Source organism: Zonotrichia albicollis, chromosome 8, assembly GCF_047830755.1.
Source record: "Zonotrichia albicollis isolate bZonAlb1 chromosome 8, bZonAlb1.hap1, whole genome shotgun sequence".
NCBI classification, from domain to species: domain Eukaryota; kingdom Metazoa; phylum Chordata; class Aves; order Passeriformes; family Passerellidae; genus Zonotrichia; species Zonotrichia albicollis.
Window position 1 is genome coordinate 44520208 of NC_133826.1, and position 14837 is coordinate 44535044.

General features: G+C 47.6%; 1 protein-coding gene across 1 annotated transcript in view; it reads left to right on the plus strand.

The window, feature by feature from the left end:
* The first annotated feature begins 573 nt into the window (after positions 1 to 573).
* LOC141729977 (uncharacterized) overlaps positions 574 to 14837 on the plus strand; it is a 105026-nt gene continuing 90762 nt past the window's right edge. The window contains exons 1-4 of the mRNA XM_074546635.1: positions 574 to 587; positions 1140 to 1208; positions 11391 to 11978; positions 12039 to 12111. Coding sequence (XP_074402736.1) covers positions 574 to 587; positions 1140 to 1208; positions 11391 to 11978; positions 12039 to 12111 — 744 coding nt within the window. The remainder of the gene's footprint in view (positions 588 to 1139; positions 1209 to 11390; positions 11979 to 12038; positions 12112 to 14837) is intronic.

Below are 14837 nucleotides of genomic sequence, written 5' to 3' on the forward strand. Positions count from 1 at the left end.
GGTGAGGCACCCGCCAAACGCTGTCCCCACATCTTGCCTTTTCTGGCCTCCCATCCCACCCTTCTGGTCCCTGCTCTGTGTCCCATTCAGGGTCCCCAGGTGTCCTCCCACTCACCATTCCTGAGGCCTTTCCTTTAAAGTCCCCCCTCAATCCTTTGCCTTTCTTCCTGGCCACTGCAGAGGGGTCCCCCTGTGCAATTCCCTGACTCACCCCCCCACCCCCCCCCATCTCCCAGTCCTGTTGGTTTTGTCCCCATCTGTCCTCATTCTTCTGTCCCCACCAAGCCCCTCCCTTGCCCTTCCATGTCCCTACACCTCAATTCCTTTCTCCTCCCCTGTACCTCACACCCTGCTCCTTCCACACCCCCAGCCCTGTCCTCTGGTCTCTCAATTGACCCCAGATCAGTGTTTTTGGGTCTCCCCCAACCTCAAACAGATCTCCTTGGAGGCCCTGAATTCCCATCCCTCTGCCTGCACCCTGCTCCCTTCACCCGTGTCCCCCCCAGCCCCACAAGGTCCAGTCTGGACCCAGCCTTTGTTCTCCTTTCCAGGCACTCCTGGAAGGAACCCAAGATGACCTCCAGGAGGTGAGTAGGCTGCTGGCATTGGAGGGCATCCCCTCAGGGAATTGGGGGACTGTGGTGTCCCCCCATCCCTTGCTGGCACTGGGGACATACCAGTGACCAGCGAGGTCTCCAGCTCTCTCTGCAGTTGGATTTAGACAATGACGCAGTCCTGGAGACGCCTCTGGTGGGTACCACGAGTTCTGCCGGTGCCAGACCCTCCCCTTGCATGGCCACCACAGCCCAGGCCATCCCAGTGTGTCCCAGCACAGCTCAGTGCACCCCCCTCATAGCCCAGACAATGCCCTGCCCCAGGGCTCCTCCCCAGGGAAGCCTTTGCCCAGGGCCCTGCTGCATTCCCATCCCTGTCACCCCAGGACCCCCTGGATGAGCCAGGATGCAGCCCCTGCCCCAGCTGTGCCTCTTGGCCAGAAGCCCAGTGCTTCTGGGCAGCAGCACAGCAGCTCCTGCACCCCATTGCTGCCACAGCCCCTTCCCCAAGGCCCCCCTGCTCTCCCCTGCCTCCCAGTGCAGCCCAGTGCCCCCAGTGTGTCTCTAACGCTGCCTTTTCCCCAGCCCCCTGTGGCTGAAGAGCTGCGGGCTCTCCTGCGGCAGAAGCGCCTGGCTGCCTCTCTGGATGCCTAGGTGAGCCGTGCCTGCAGGGACAGGGCTGGAAACAAAGCCCATCCATGGCCCAGTGGGCTCCAGAGGTCACCTTCTGGGGTTTGTCTGTTAGGGTTGAAGGACCAATGTACTTTTTCCTCTCCAGTGGCATGAGGAGATGATCATCCCTAGAGAAACCCCCTGAACCCTTTGAGCCCTGGGCCATTTCCCCTGAATAATCATTCATCAAGAATCAGTAAACCCTTTGAGCAAAGCTTTGCTCTGTGTCCATGTGTGTGTCTGTGGGTCTGGATTTCCTCCTTTCCAGCGGTCCGGGTAAGTCAGGCCAGGTCTGGGCTCTGCTGCCTTGACACAGTCTGTGCTTTCCCCCAGACAAATGGTGTGTTGGGAGTTGTGCAGAGTCCAGGGGGAGTGGGTTGACTGGAGGGGTGGGTGTCCAGGTGGTGAGAAAGGTTGTAGGTTGTTATAAGTAAAAAATCTGCCAATTAAAAAAAAAAAAGAAAGGTTTCAGTGTGAACCAGTTACACCAGTTGCTGCCAAGGTGGAGTTCTACCTGTTAGTTATTGTAATCACTGGTTGTTTTTGTTAATTTCTCCTTTTGTATCAGTATGGCCCTGCCTAAAGCTAAGTTAATAGCCCTTCTCCCTGGACAGTGAAAGGAGGAGACATGGGGGGGGCATCAGAGGGCATGCAAAATAACCTTGAGACCAGCATGCCATGGGAAGCCACCCTACCAAACTTACCGAAAAAAACTCCAAAAACAACAAGCCAATACAGAATTAAGAGATCAAAGTTATGTCTGGATGTGAGGAGCAAAGTACTGAGCCTGCGGAGACGCTGAGAACCTTTGTTGCCCCTCGCCCTGCGCAAAGACCTCAGCTGGAACCAAGACCTCAAGACTACAAAACCCAAAAGTTGTAACATGGGGTATATCCCCACTGCTCTTGTGAGGGTAGGACCCTCACCTTTGCCCCTTAGTGGACAAAGCTACACATTCCTCCATTCCTCCTCCTCCGAGTCATCCTGGGATCGATGACAGAGAAGCTGCGGACCCGTCGAGCCTCCCAACCTTAAGCTGATCACTTTTAATAAAGGCATTAAAAGGAGAAAAAGTCTCCTGCCCTGTTTATTTCATGGTTCACTGTGAAAGTGGTAGGAATGGCCTGGGTTTAAAAGAAAAATAAAAATTCAAAACAAGCTTTCTTTTAAAACTTTTTCTCCCTGTTTCGTGGCTGGTAACCGCGTGGCTGGCTCATCCACACAATGTCTGCTCTCCCTTTTATATCCTTGCTGTTGCAACAAGCAGCCCTAGCTCCTCCCAAAGGCTGTCTGTTGCCTCTTGGTCACTGTCCATTGGTGTAGACTGCTTTCGTGGAACTGCATTGGAGGGCAGGTGTTGCTAAGCCGTGCCTCTTAGGAACAATCTGCCCTTCCCCAAATGCCCGGACTACCAAGATCATCCCGGGATAACAATGCTGGGTGGCGGGGGACACATTGCAATAACAGAACTATAAATTTTTACAACTTCTCTTAACATACTAACCATGTTCACCCTTTAATTGGGAGAGCCAACCATCTCATTACTCATCTCTAACACTGTGGCATTCACATTGTCTGAAAAAATCCCTCCGCCAAGGATTTTTCTCCTGGGAAGCTAAGTACCCTCAGAGAAAAAGGAAAACAATTCTTATCTCATTTGCTTCTCATGTGTTGTGCTCATGTGCAGAATGTGTTTGGAGATTGTTTACCCACAGGTGATTTGTTTGATTTGATTCTGGTGTGAGTTATTTTGACTCATTGGCCAATTATGGCCAAGCTGTGTCGAGACTCTGGAAAGAGTCAGGAGTTTTCATTATTGTCTTTTGAACATTCACTAAGTATCATTTCTCTGTTCTTTAGTATAATATAGTATAGTATAGTATAGTATAGTATAGTATAGTATAGTGTAGTATTCTTTAATATAAGACAGTATTACAAAGTATTAAATTAGCCTTCTGAAAACATGGAGTTAAATGCATCATTCCTGCCTTCATTGGGCATCCCTGAAAATACAATGGAACACTCCCAAAATTCTTCATTTACTCAAAAGAATTTAAATGCCAAAAAAAAAACTTCCTATATCAAAAGTATGTTGAAATTATTTCTTGGTCTTGAAATTTGGTTTCCTGGTGGGATAGGACTGCTGGGTCTACCTGTCTACCAGGCCCTGCGGGGCTGTGGGGTTTCCTGGGTGAGGGGCCCTATATGGTCACCTGTAATGCCTAGCCACGGTGGGGTAGAGCCACCGCAGTATCCTGGAAAAGGGCGAGTGGTTCTACCTGGCTCTGGGGTCGTTCTTGGCCGCTGGGTCCATCGGCTCCAGCAGGACTTGGGTGAATTTTGGGGAGGGCCAGGTGGATCAGTTGTCCCCGGCCATCCTGAGAGCTCACCAGAGCTCAGTCATGTTCGCTGACTCCAGTTCCAATACTGAAGGAACCACTGGTGCTGACATCGCCCCATGGAAGCCTCACGGGAGAACTGGCACAGAGCATTGCCCTGGCAGAGGGGCAAGGAAAATGTCTTGGCCATGAGCAGCAGAATGGCCAGAAAGCCCCTGGTGCAGGAGTTCCCCACCCCAGCAGGATGAAGGCAGGTTTGGGTTACATTCCTGCTGTCCTGGCAGTGAAATTCTGAGCAGAGGGCACAGAGGAGTCTTCTCCACGGGGCTCACAGGTGACACTGAGATGCTGTGGGGGAGCTGAGCCCTGCCTGAGGGCAGACTCAGCCCAGCAGGAGCCCCAGGCTGACACGGTGCTGGAGTCCACAGCTGGCTCAGGGGCGCCGCGTGCCATGAGTGGGGAACAGCTTCCCCTGAAACAGGGAGAACTGAACCTTGGAGCCACCTGCTCCACAGCTGGAATGGTGTCAGCGTCAAGGAGCAGTCTAAAGAGGAGAGGGAGGCCTTTGGTGTGAGATTCTGAGGAAGCTTTATTCATCAAAGGGAACAGGCACCAAAGAATACCAAGCACCAGTGTGCTCAGGATTTTATATAGCACCAGAACTGTGGGTGGGCATGATCACTGAGCCAATAGGGAATCAGGGAGGGAGGAGCAAAAGGAGGGGAATACATCTCAGGGACCAATGGGATAAGGGGGTGGAGAGGGCAGGTCACATGGGCCAATGGGGCATCATCCATAAGGGGAATTCCTGAGGGGCGGAACCTGCAGGGGAGGGGTTTACAGGAGACTGACAGGGAAGGGTCCAGAACAGGGGCAGAGTTTACAGGGATGGATAGGGAAGGCACTGGAATATAGGGTCGGGATTATAATGATTGAAGGGTAAAAGGGGAAGGATATAACCTGAGAATAATCCAGCTTGGGGAAAGACAACGTATAGGGGGTGAACTGGAACAGACCATCCAAAAAGCTATGAAATAAAAGGGCACTTCAATAGCACCCAATAAAGAGGGATGCAGGACCTGTTTTACGGTGCAAAAAGAAAGGATCAATCCTGTGCTATTTTTATACGGTCCTTCTATAGGCTTTTTTGTAGGGTTTTTTAAGAACATCCCCGTGTGATAAATAAGTATGATATGTGCTGATAAAAAATTGAAACAGTAATCAATATTGATACAGTAATTAATATTTGAGAATAATAAAACAGTTAATAGTTAAAAGTTGTAATGCCAAAGAAGAGATGGAAAGGAGGGGCTCCACCCACCCCCCCTTCCCAGGAGATGTTCTCAAGGACCACAGGAAAGAAGCTGAAGATACAGTTGCTAAAAATGACCAAGAACCTGGTTGGGTCCAAGAAAATGGTAATTATAAGGGACTTATTGCTTTGATATGTAGATGCAGTGATACGTTAGTCTTGGCTTACATTGTACTGGCTTGGTGCGCATGTGTAACCCAAAGGTGAATTAAAGGACAGCGAAGAAGACTACAGGGCCTTCATCAGTGATGACCCCCAAAGACTTTGCGACCACCAAACCAAGTGGTGGCGCATGCCTGGTAAAGGTGGTAATGAAGGCGGAGACAGAAAAGTGACGAACCGAAAATGGGAGGAAATGGCATTGACATGTGGCATATAAGGGGTGACTTTCACTCGGCAAGCTTGTACGTGAAGTGGCAAGGGTCATTGAACCCTGCCCTCCGTACCCCACGGTTGTTTTTGCTTATGTGCTATTATTTGAACCAAATTATCCCTTATTTATATATTTTCTAAATGATTCAATTAAAATCGTTGCTACCTTAAATATTGTTTGGTTTTTTTTCGATGGGATAATTGGGCAAACATAACACCTGTCTATGCCTAGTTGGTCAGCAACAAGTTGTTACCCTGTATTGATTGGTCACTCAAACCCCTGGTGTGTATGTGCAGGAAAAGTTTGTGAGAGATAGTTTTCATTTTTCTATCTAAGAGGGAAAAAACAGTTTATACAGGTGGCTGGTGTTTATCCAGTCTTACAGGTGTTTTTCAGGGAAAGTAGATTGTTTTCCACAGCCCTAGAGCTCTTTCTCAGGAAAAACAAGTTGTTTTTCACTGCTCCACAACTCTGTTCTCACAAAGAGTTGTCACCTTTCTCATGGCTTCTGCCTCTTGCTGTGATTTATTAAAAGGCCTTCAAAGGATTCACCTTGAGCAGGACAAGAGCCCAGCCGAGGCTACACTCAAAATGGATGGATGGTCAGGAGTTTTCACACTTCTATAAGGTTTGGTCCGTTTAAATATTGGGATTAGTTGTCCAATTACAGCCTCAGGTTATGCAGTCCCATCCTCCCGGTTTGCTCTCCTCAATTCACTGTTGTTTGCACTTTTTGTGCCTGAAGCTGCAACAGTGTCCAGTTCTGGGGCTGGAAAGGATTGTTTTGTCTGACTACACTGTGAAGAGAACTTGCTAACACTGTGTATGAATTCCAGAGTTACAGACTAATGCAGTAGAGAATCTGGAAATATGACAGCTAAAACTGAAGGCATCAGCCTGTTCCATGTTCCCTTGGTTCCATGGGGATCCACAGCATCACAATGGCCGCTTGTTCCTATGAGGTTCCCCAGTGTCACCGTGGTGTCCTTGGACCCACCTGGTCACAACTGACCCATGGTTCCATGAGGTTCCCCAGTGTCACCATGGTGTCCTTCGACCCACCTGGTCACAACTGACCCATGGTTCCATGAGGTTCCCCAGTGTCACCATAGTCACTATCAGAGGATGGATGAGATCAATGTCCTGAGACACTGTGGGATGAGCTGTCAATCAGTCACACAGTGGGGACAGTGCTAACCCAGCCCTGATTGCCTGAGCGATCAGAAATCCCACCTGGGGGGAGACCCACAAAGGCCTGGAGGCTTAAAAACACGGAGCGGAAGGTCAGCCCCTGGTATGGACTCTGCCTTCTCCTGGGGTTTGTGTCTCACACACGCTGGAACCCTAGGAGCTGTTAGTCATATGTGTGTCTTTCTATAGAGCTTCTGTCTTTCTGTCTCTCTCTCTTTCTTCTCCTTCTAATGCTCTGTGAGAGTCTGTCCAAATTTTCCCTCATCTGCCTCACAATCGCCCTTGGGAGCCCACTGAAGAGAAGACCCCCCCCTGCCTATATCTGGCTCTGAAGGAGAAAAGTCACACGCCACAGGCCCCGAGACCTGAAAGCTCAGTGTTAAGCCATTGTTTCCACAAGTGTGTTTCCTGTATGCTAAGAAGAGGGCACCATGCCCCGTTTGCAACAATAGCAGCTCTGGAAGCTGTCCCACCTCTCGGCCTGGCTGGACTTCTCCTGAGTTTCAGGTGGTCTCCCACAGAAGACTCTCATCTGTTTTACAACCACCGTGACAGACAGACGGAGATGTGAGAAGCTTTTCCATCACGGACTGAGACATGAAACTCCTAAAAGGCCCCTCTGCTCCTTCCAAGGACTGGGACTGAAACCCCCAGCCCGGGGGCGGTGTGTGGGGAAGGCAAGCTGACCAAAGCGAGATGTTTGCCTGCGGGTTGTGACCACTGGAGCAAGAAAACAATGGCTCTCACTTGCTGCTGAGAACATAGACTACCTGTTACATCTATCAAGCTCATTTACTGCTGAGAACATGGACTACCTGTTACATCTGTTCCCTATTGTATCTGTTTCCCCCCCCTCACAATTTTCAGTAATAAAAACCTCTGAGTTAGCTAAAGCCTTTGAGATCTCCCCAGTGTAGCAGGCGAACCCTCGGCTGGACTGGACTGAAGGACTTCGTCTCTGCGTTGGTAGCTATATCCCCTCTCTCTCTCTCTCTCTCTCTTTCTCTATCTTTTTCTCTCCCTTAATCCCTCTATCGCATTTTTGCTGTAGTTATTTCAATAAAACTGCATTTGTTTTGATTATCACTGCAAACCCCCTTGTACCGTGTTGGTTTTTGCACTCTGAGATCATTCCTACGAACCATCAGGTCATCTGTCCACTAGAACGGACCCTGTCATGCTTTTTATATGGAACATTTTTTGGGTACCTCAACAGCTTACGTGTTCAACAATTTCTACATCAAATGAACTAAGTTAATGAAGTTACTGCTATGATAAGCGTTTTCTTTGTAATTGAATGTTGCATGAAATCCTCTTCCAAAGTTTCTTGGTTTTTGTACTTTGCCTGTAAAAATTTGTGTAATTCCTGACCTCTTGCAGATATCTGGCTGGTGTTTTCCCTGTGCACCAAACTCGAGTAAAGGTGGCAGGTGAATTGGTGAGTTGGCACTCAAACCCCAAACAGAGCTCCGGGTGTGTGGAGGATCAGGGCAGTGTGAGTCCTGTACAATCCCTGCAGTGGGGGGACACGGGTCCCTAGCAGGGTTTAGGGTGCCCCGAGTACAGCAGCAGCCCTGAGTAGAGCCAAGAGGGCCCCAGTGCCCAGGGTGGGACAGTGGTGCTGTGGGTTCAGTGTGCCGTGGGTCAGGTAGAAACCGTAAAACCACTGGGAGGATTGGGGTCACAGGGCAGGGCAGGGCTGGGCTTACAGGGCAGGGCAAGGCTGGACCTGCCCCTTCCTCCCCCCCACACAAAATGTTTAGAGCCAACAATCTCCTCCAGTCTTTCACAACAGGCAATGCTGGAGGTGAAATCCGAATTATGGCCATAGGCACCTGGCTGAGAAGGACAGTTCTTTTCCATGGGAAGGAAAGTACAGAGCCTCAAGGTTTGGAAGGCAGGTGAGAGCCTCAGTAGGCCAAGGCCAGCTAGACATGTCAGTAATAGCAGATTTTGGATTGAGGGAATTTTGGAGGTGGAAACACAATCTTGGCCATGGGCACCTGGAGAAGCAGGACAGTTCTTTCCCATGGGAAGGAGAGCATGAGGCCTCCCCCAGTGTTTTGAGGACAGATGAGAGGTGACCCTTGTGAAACTACTGCCAGCCAGTCTTGTCCTGGCAATATTCCTATGGGAAGAATCCCTGGATATAAAGGAACTTTGGAGGTGAAATCCCAATTCTGGCCATGTGTGTATGGAGCAGAAGGAGAGTTCTTTTCCATTGGGAAGGAAAGCACAGAGCCCCAGTGTTTCAGCAGCAGATGAGAAGTGACCCTCAACATGCAAAGGTCACTTGGACCAGTCAGGCAGTCTATGGGAAGCCAAACCAGCCAGACCTGTTCTGTTTTCCCTTTGTTTTATGGGGCTCCAAAGTGTCACAAGGGTGTCTTGGATCCATGGGGCCCCGCATTGTCATCATGGACACTTGATTCCATGGGTTCCAGCAGTGTCACAATGGCCTCTTGATTACAAGAAGACCTGCAGTGTCACTGGCCCCCAGGTTCAATGGAGTCCCACAACGTCAAAGTGGCCCCCAGGTGTCATAAGGCCCCGCTGTGTCACAATGGTCCCAAGGATTTCATGAGCCCTTGCAGTGTCACAATGGTCTGTGTGGTTCCCCAGGCCCCAAAATGTCATGTGACTTCTCTGTTCCATGAAGTCTGCAATATCTCAATGGACCTTTGGACCCTGGGGCTTTGCTGTGTCACAATGCTCTCCTTTGGCTCCACAGTGTCACAATGGACCATTGATTACAGGAGGCCACTCTGTGTTGCCCTGGAGCTTTGGTTCCATGTAGCCCTGTGTGGAAGTCCATCCGGAAATCCTTCAGTTTTTGCCTCACAATTGTCATGAGACCACTGAAGGGTTAAAAAACTGTTGAGCCAGTTGGGAAAGAAAGTCTCATGCGTATTTAGTGTGTTTACAGATGGTGTCTGCAGAACATGCCATGCTGTACTCGAAGGGGCATGCTGCCCTGTTCTGAACAATGGAACTGGACTTTCTTCCAAACTTCAGGCCTGGCTGGACTGAGCTCTGGGGTGGCTCCCCCCCCCCCCCCGCTCCAAGAGAAGACCCCTCTTGCCTGTCTTCAACCACCGTGACAGACCAACAGAGATGCAAATCCCCTCATCAAAGAACCAAGAACCCCTCTGGCACCCTATTGGCACCCCCATGACACCCCCCTGGCAACCTCCTTCCAGAGACTGGGACTGTACCCCCTCCCAACTCAGGGAAGGGGGAGAACCTGCCCAGAGCAGGCGTACCTGGGAGCATTCGGCCATGAAAACAATGGACTTTTCCCCTCCATGGAAACATAATTTCGGCCACCCTTCCCCCAACCAAGAACAGTATATCTGGGGTTCGGTTCGACTGCCTCTCTGAGAGATCTCCCCAAGACATGTACCAGCGAGCATCGGTGGCCGGACCCCGAAGACATCGCGTCTTGGTAGCTATACCCCATTCCCTAACCTTCTTTCCTTCCTTTTTCCTTATTCTATCCTCCTCTTCCCCGGATCCTCTAACCAAACGCATATTTAGCTATAGTTATTATCAATAAATTGCATCTTGTTGATTGGCTGCAAAACCCCTGTGCCTTTGTTGGTTATTTTTGCACCAAAAAATCGATCGTCACCCGTTCATGTCAGGTGGACCTTCACATAATTGGCGTCACAGACAGGATTCCAGTAGCCAGTGAGATTTTGCAGGTTTTGTGTAGTCTGTAACCTCTCGCAGACTGCATACACCAAAGCCAAATCTCACGCTCGATTGAGCACACAGGCTCCGGAATTGACTCAAAAGATTTTTCGGTGCAAAAGCAGGGGAAATTGTTACTGTCACTTCTGTTACTGATTTTACTGGCACGGACATCGACACTGATACTTCTCCTGATCCTGATATTGATGCTGTTACTAATATTGATATTGATACTGTTGTTGTTGTATTTGAGTTGAATCTGAACCTGTTGTTGTTGTATTTGAGTTGAATCTAAACCTGTTACTGTTGTACTTGAGCTGAATTTGAACCTGTTGCTGTTTTTTACTGCTGTATTTTTTATTTTGTGTACCTGGACTGTCTAAAAGGGAAGGGGCAGATTTGAAGTAATTAAGCAATGCCTTTTAGACAGATATTGTCCCTTCACCTACACAGGGAGCGAGGGGCGGCCCAGCGAAGGCTGAGTGGCTTTTTCCCTGTTCTAGGTTTCTGGTCCCCTCACAAAGAAAATATTTGTGTGTGTGTGAGTGTGTGTATCTAGACTGTCTGGAAAGGAAGGGACAATCTGAAGCAATTAAAACAGTGCCTTCCAGACAGATTTGGTTTCTTCAGCTTTCTAGGGAGACAGAGTGGAACAAAAAGTCTGTATAACTTGAGTTAGCAAATTAGCTCCCTGGTATAGTCCTAGTCCCTTCACACAAAATGAGTGAAAATCTCGATCCTAAAGCAAAAGCTGATTTTTACACGTTGCTTGCCAAACACAATGCCAAACCGTCATCTGGTGGAGAAAATTGGGCAGAGAACATTTGGTTTAATTTGGAAAATATCATTGATAGAATATGTTCTCTGCAACATGAATCAAAATTCAAAATGGGTAAAAATAAAAGCATTCTTTGCTCAGTTCTCGGAGCATGTCTTACTGCAGCCATAGAAAACCGCTGTAAATGGAGAACTGAAGAAATGGTAATTATAGATTCCCTTCAAAATTTGGTTGAAATTTTGCAAAAACAGTTAAATGAGGACAGAAATGAAATTTATAAGCTGTGAGCTGCCCTTAGGGAAGAACACACCAAAACCATACACAAAATCAACTCCTCTGCAGAGGAGGAAGAAAAGGTAACACCTTCCATTAAAAAGATTTATCCTTACAAAGAAATTGAGGCAGCAAAACAAAACTATCCTTACAAGGAATCTGAGACAGTTAAAAATTGTGGGGAAAATTGTTGTCCTCATTTGAGACCTTTTATTAAAACTGAATACAATTACATTAATGATGAAGACATGGATCCCCACATAACAACCAAACAAACACCATTCAGTGCTACCGAATTAGCTAAACTAAAAAAGGAATTCGGTCGCCTCCCCCACGAATCAGAAACGGAATATGTGTTCCATGTGTCCCTCACTGGCGGAGACCAGATTAAGTTAACTGAACAAGAGGCCAGTGGTTACTGGGGACATGGTGTTTTCCTAACAACAGGAGATAAGCGTGATGCCTGGTCTCTAACACAACGTGCAGCCTATTGGGCTGGGGGAATAAATCCCCTGGAAAGGGGTGATCCCTTAGCAATTGCCACTACCCCTGACCAAATCCTAGAAAGTGTACAAAAAGCTGCATGTTTGCAAATGATTCATGAGAAAAAATTAATTCGTGGTTTTGAATCCCCAATGCAATTGCCTGTGAAGCCTGAAATTATGACCCCTTTAATTCGTGGGCTTTCAGAAACATTGAAATCAACAGCAATCACTATTCAAAAAACAGTTATGGCTCTAAGCCCAATAGATAGACTAGAAAGATTTCTTAACAACTCCACTGATCAGTCTGAGTCTGCCCCATCACCCTATACACCAACATAGACCCCCACAACACCATCTGACACATCTAGCAGCAGCCGCAAAATTTGGACATGGAGTGAGGTAGCAGTTGATTTAATAAACTATTGCAGACAGTATGGGCCTGTAAAAACCCTAGAAGAAAAATCAGAAAAAGCAAAAGGTGTCCGGTTTATGGGAACCCCTAACACTGAAAACACAGAACCAGGGAAACAGATTTCCAACAGACAACGCTGGTGGATGCTGGGAATAAAGAAGGGGGTTCCCCGGGACATAATGGATGGTCTACCACTTGAAAAATTGCAGAAAATAATAACTAACTGGAATTTTAGAAAAACAAATACCCAGCCCAGTGCCCCGATCCCCCTCCCTCACCAGAAACTAACAAATACTCCTACCAATACACAGTTCAGTACACAAAATACATCACAGTCTTTCACACAGAACACAGGCAATGAGCCAAAGTTAACCCTTCCCCAGTTTCTCCCTCGTAACCTGGGCAGTGAGGCTGCGTCTCAGCCCCTCCCGCAGAACACAGCCAGTGACCCAAAATTAACTCTTTCTCAGTTTCTTTCACAGAACTTGGACAGTGAAACCCTGGCTGCGTGTCTCCTGAAAAGCACCAGCAGTAAGCCGGAAGTAACTCTTTCGCAACTTCTTTCACAGAGCCTAAGCAACATAACTGCCCACCCGCCCGTACCCCAAAACACAAACAGTGAATCTTCACCAACAGAGCTTTCGGGAAACTAATATCTCCACTGTTTACAGGTGAGCGAAGGGGTGGAGGTTGGGTTTACTTACGAATGCTCACAAAAAATAAACCAGGAGACATGTTAATTACAGCAATCATGGGCCCCAAAAAAGCTCTGGTAACATAAATTGTTGATACGGGAGCCCAGATCTCCGCACTTACACATAGAGATGCTCAGAAGTGTGGAGTTGTTCCAACAATAAGGCAATGCTGCGTTCTTAATGCTTTAGGAACCATAGAACCAATGAATGTTGCTCTGGTCAAAGTAACACTCCCTGGAGAAGAAAATCAATTGGTTGTCAAAATGGTAATTGGGGACATCCCGAATAATCTGCTAGGGATGGATGTCCTTGCAGGAAGGCAGTGGGAAGACACTGAGGGTTTTCTGTGGTCTTTTGGCACTCTGCCACTTAACATTAGGCTGCTTCAGACCGCACCTGCACTGCCTTACAGTAAAATAATCAATGTGAAACAGTATCCCTTGCCTTCTGAAGCTAGAGAAGGCATCAAACCAGTTATTCAGGATTTGCGTGATCAAGGAATAATAATTAACACACACTCCCCATACAATTCACCCGTGTGGCCAGTCCAAAAGCCCAACACGAAGTAGAGATTTACGATTGATTACCGTAGGCTCAATGCCAACACTGACCCTCTGACTGCAGCAGTGCCAAATTTAGCTGAACTAATAACATCAATACAAGAAAAAGCTCACACAATCATGGCTACCATAGATGTCAAAGACATGTTCTTCATGATACCTATACAGGCAGAGGACATGGATCGCTTTGCATTCACATGGGAGGGACAACAGTACACATTCACCAGACTCCCTCAGGGATAAAAACACTCTCCAACACTAGCACACCATGCTTTAGATAAGGAATTAGAAAAAATACCTAAACCTGACACTGCAGCTGTGTACCAATACATTGATGACATTTTGGTGGGAGGAGAGTAAATTAAAGAAGTGGGGGATCTCCAGCAGAATATAATCTCTCATCTGGAGAGCCTTGATTTAAAGATTCCTTCAGAGAAATATCAAAAGCCTTGTCAGGAAGTAAAATTTCTAGGAATTTGGTGGCGATCTGGTAGCACATGCATTGCACCTGACACTTTAACTTCTTTAGAGCAAATAAAAATGCCCGAAAACAAAAAAGACCTCCAGCAAGCCTTAGGACTGTTAGTATTCTGGAGGAAACATATCCCAGATTTCTCAGTCATTGCTAGGCCCCTTTACAAGTTACTAAGGAAAGGAGTCAAATGAGACTGGACTCCTTCTCAGGAGGAAGTATTACAATTGCTGATTTTTGAAGCCACAGCACATCAGGCATTGGGGCCCATTCATCCTAAAGACCCTTTCCAAGTGGAATGGGGATTTGCCTCCTCAGGACTATCAATACACATCTGGCAGCGAGGTCCTGAGGGTCCAACGAGGCCTGTCAGCTTCTTTTCCCGTGGTTTTAAAGATGCTGAAAAAAGACACACTACCTGGAAAAAGGATTGTTTGTTGTTAGCTTAGCTCTCATTGAAGTAGAAAAAATCACACGGCAATAAGCTATCATCTTGAGAGGTCCCTTCAAGGTAATTAAAGCTGTCACAAATGGGACCCCTCCACCTGGCGGCATAGCCCAAATGTTGTCAGTCAGGAAATGATATGCTCAGATAGAGAACTACTGCAATAGCTTTTCTGTTACAGAAGGTGCTGCAAAATTCTTGGCAATACAAGACACTGAGAGCCTGGATAGTAGTCAAGACAAACCTGTTTCTGTAATAAAAGTAGCACCACCATTCTCACCTGAAATAGCAGCAAACTGTTGGTTTACAGATGCTTCTTCAAAGCAGGAAGGAAAGATTTGGAAATATAAGGCGGCTGCTTTACATATTTCATCTGGTGAAAAAAATCATCACAGAAGGGGAGGGCAGCGCTCAGGTAGGAGAACTCATAGCTCTCTGGAGTGTTTTCCAGCGTGAGGCACAAAACACTTCTCCCGTTTACATCTACACTGATTCATATGCAGTATACAGAGGCTGCACTGAGTGGCTCCCTTTCTGGCAACAGAATGGCTGGGAAGTTAACGGAATCCCAGTGTGGCAGAAA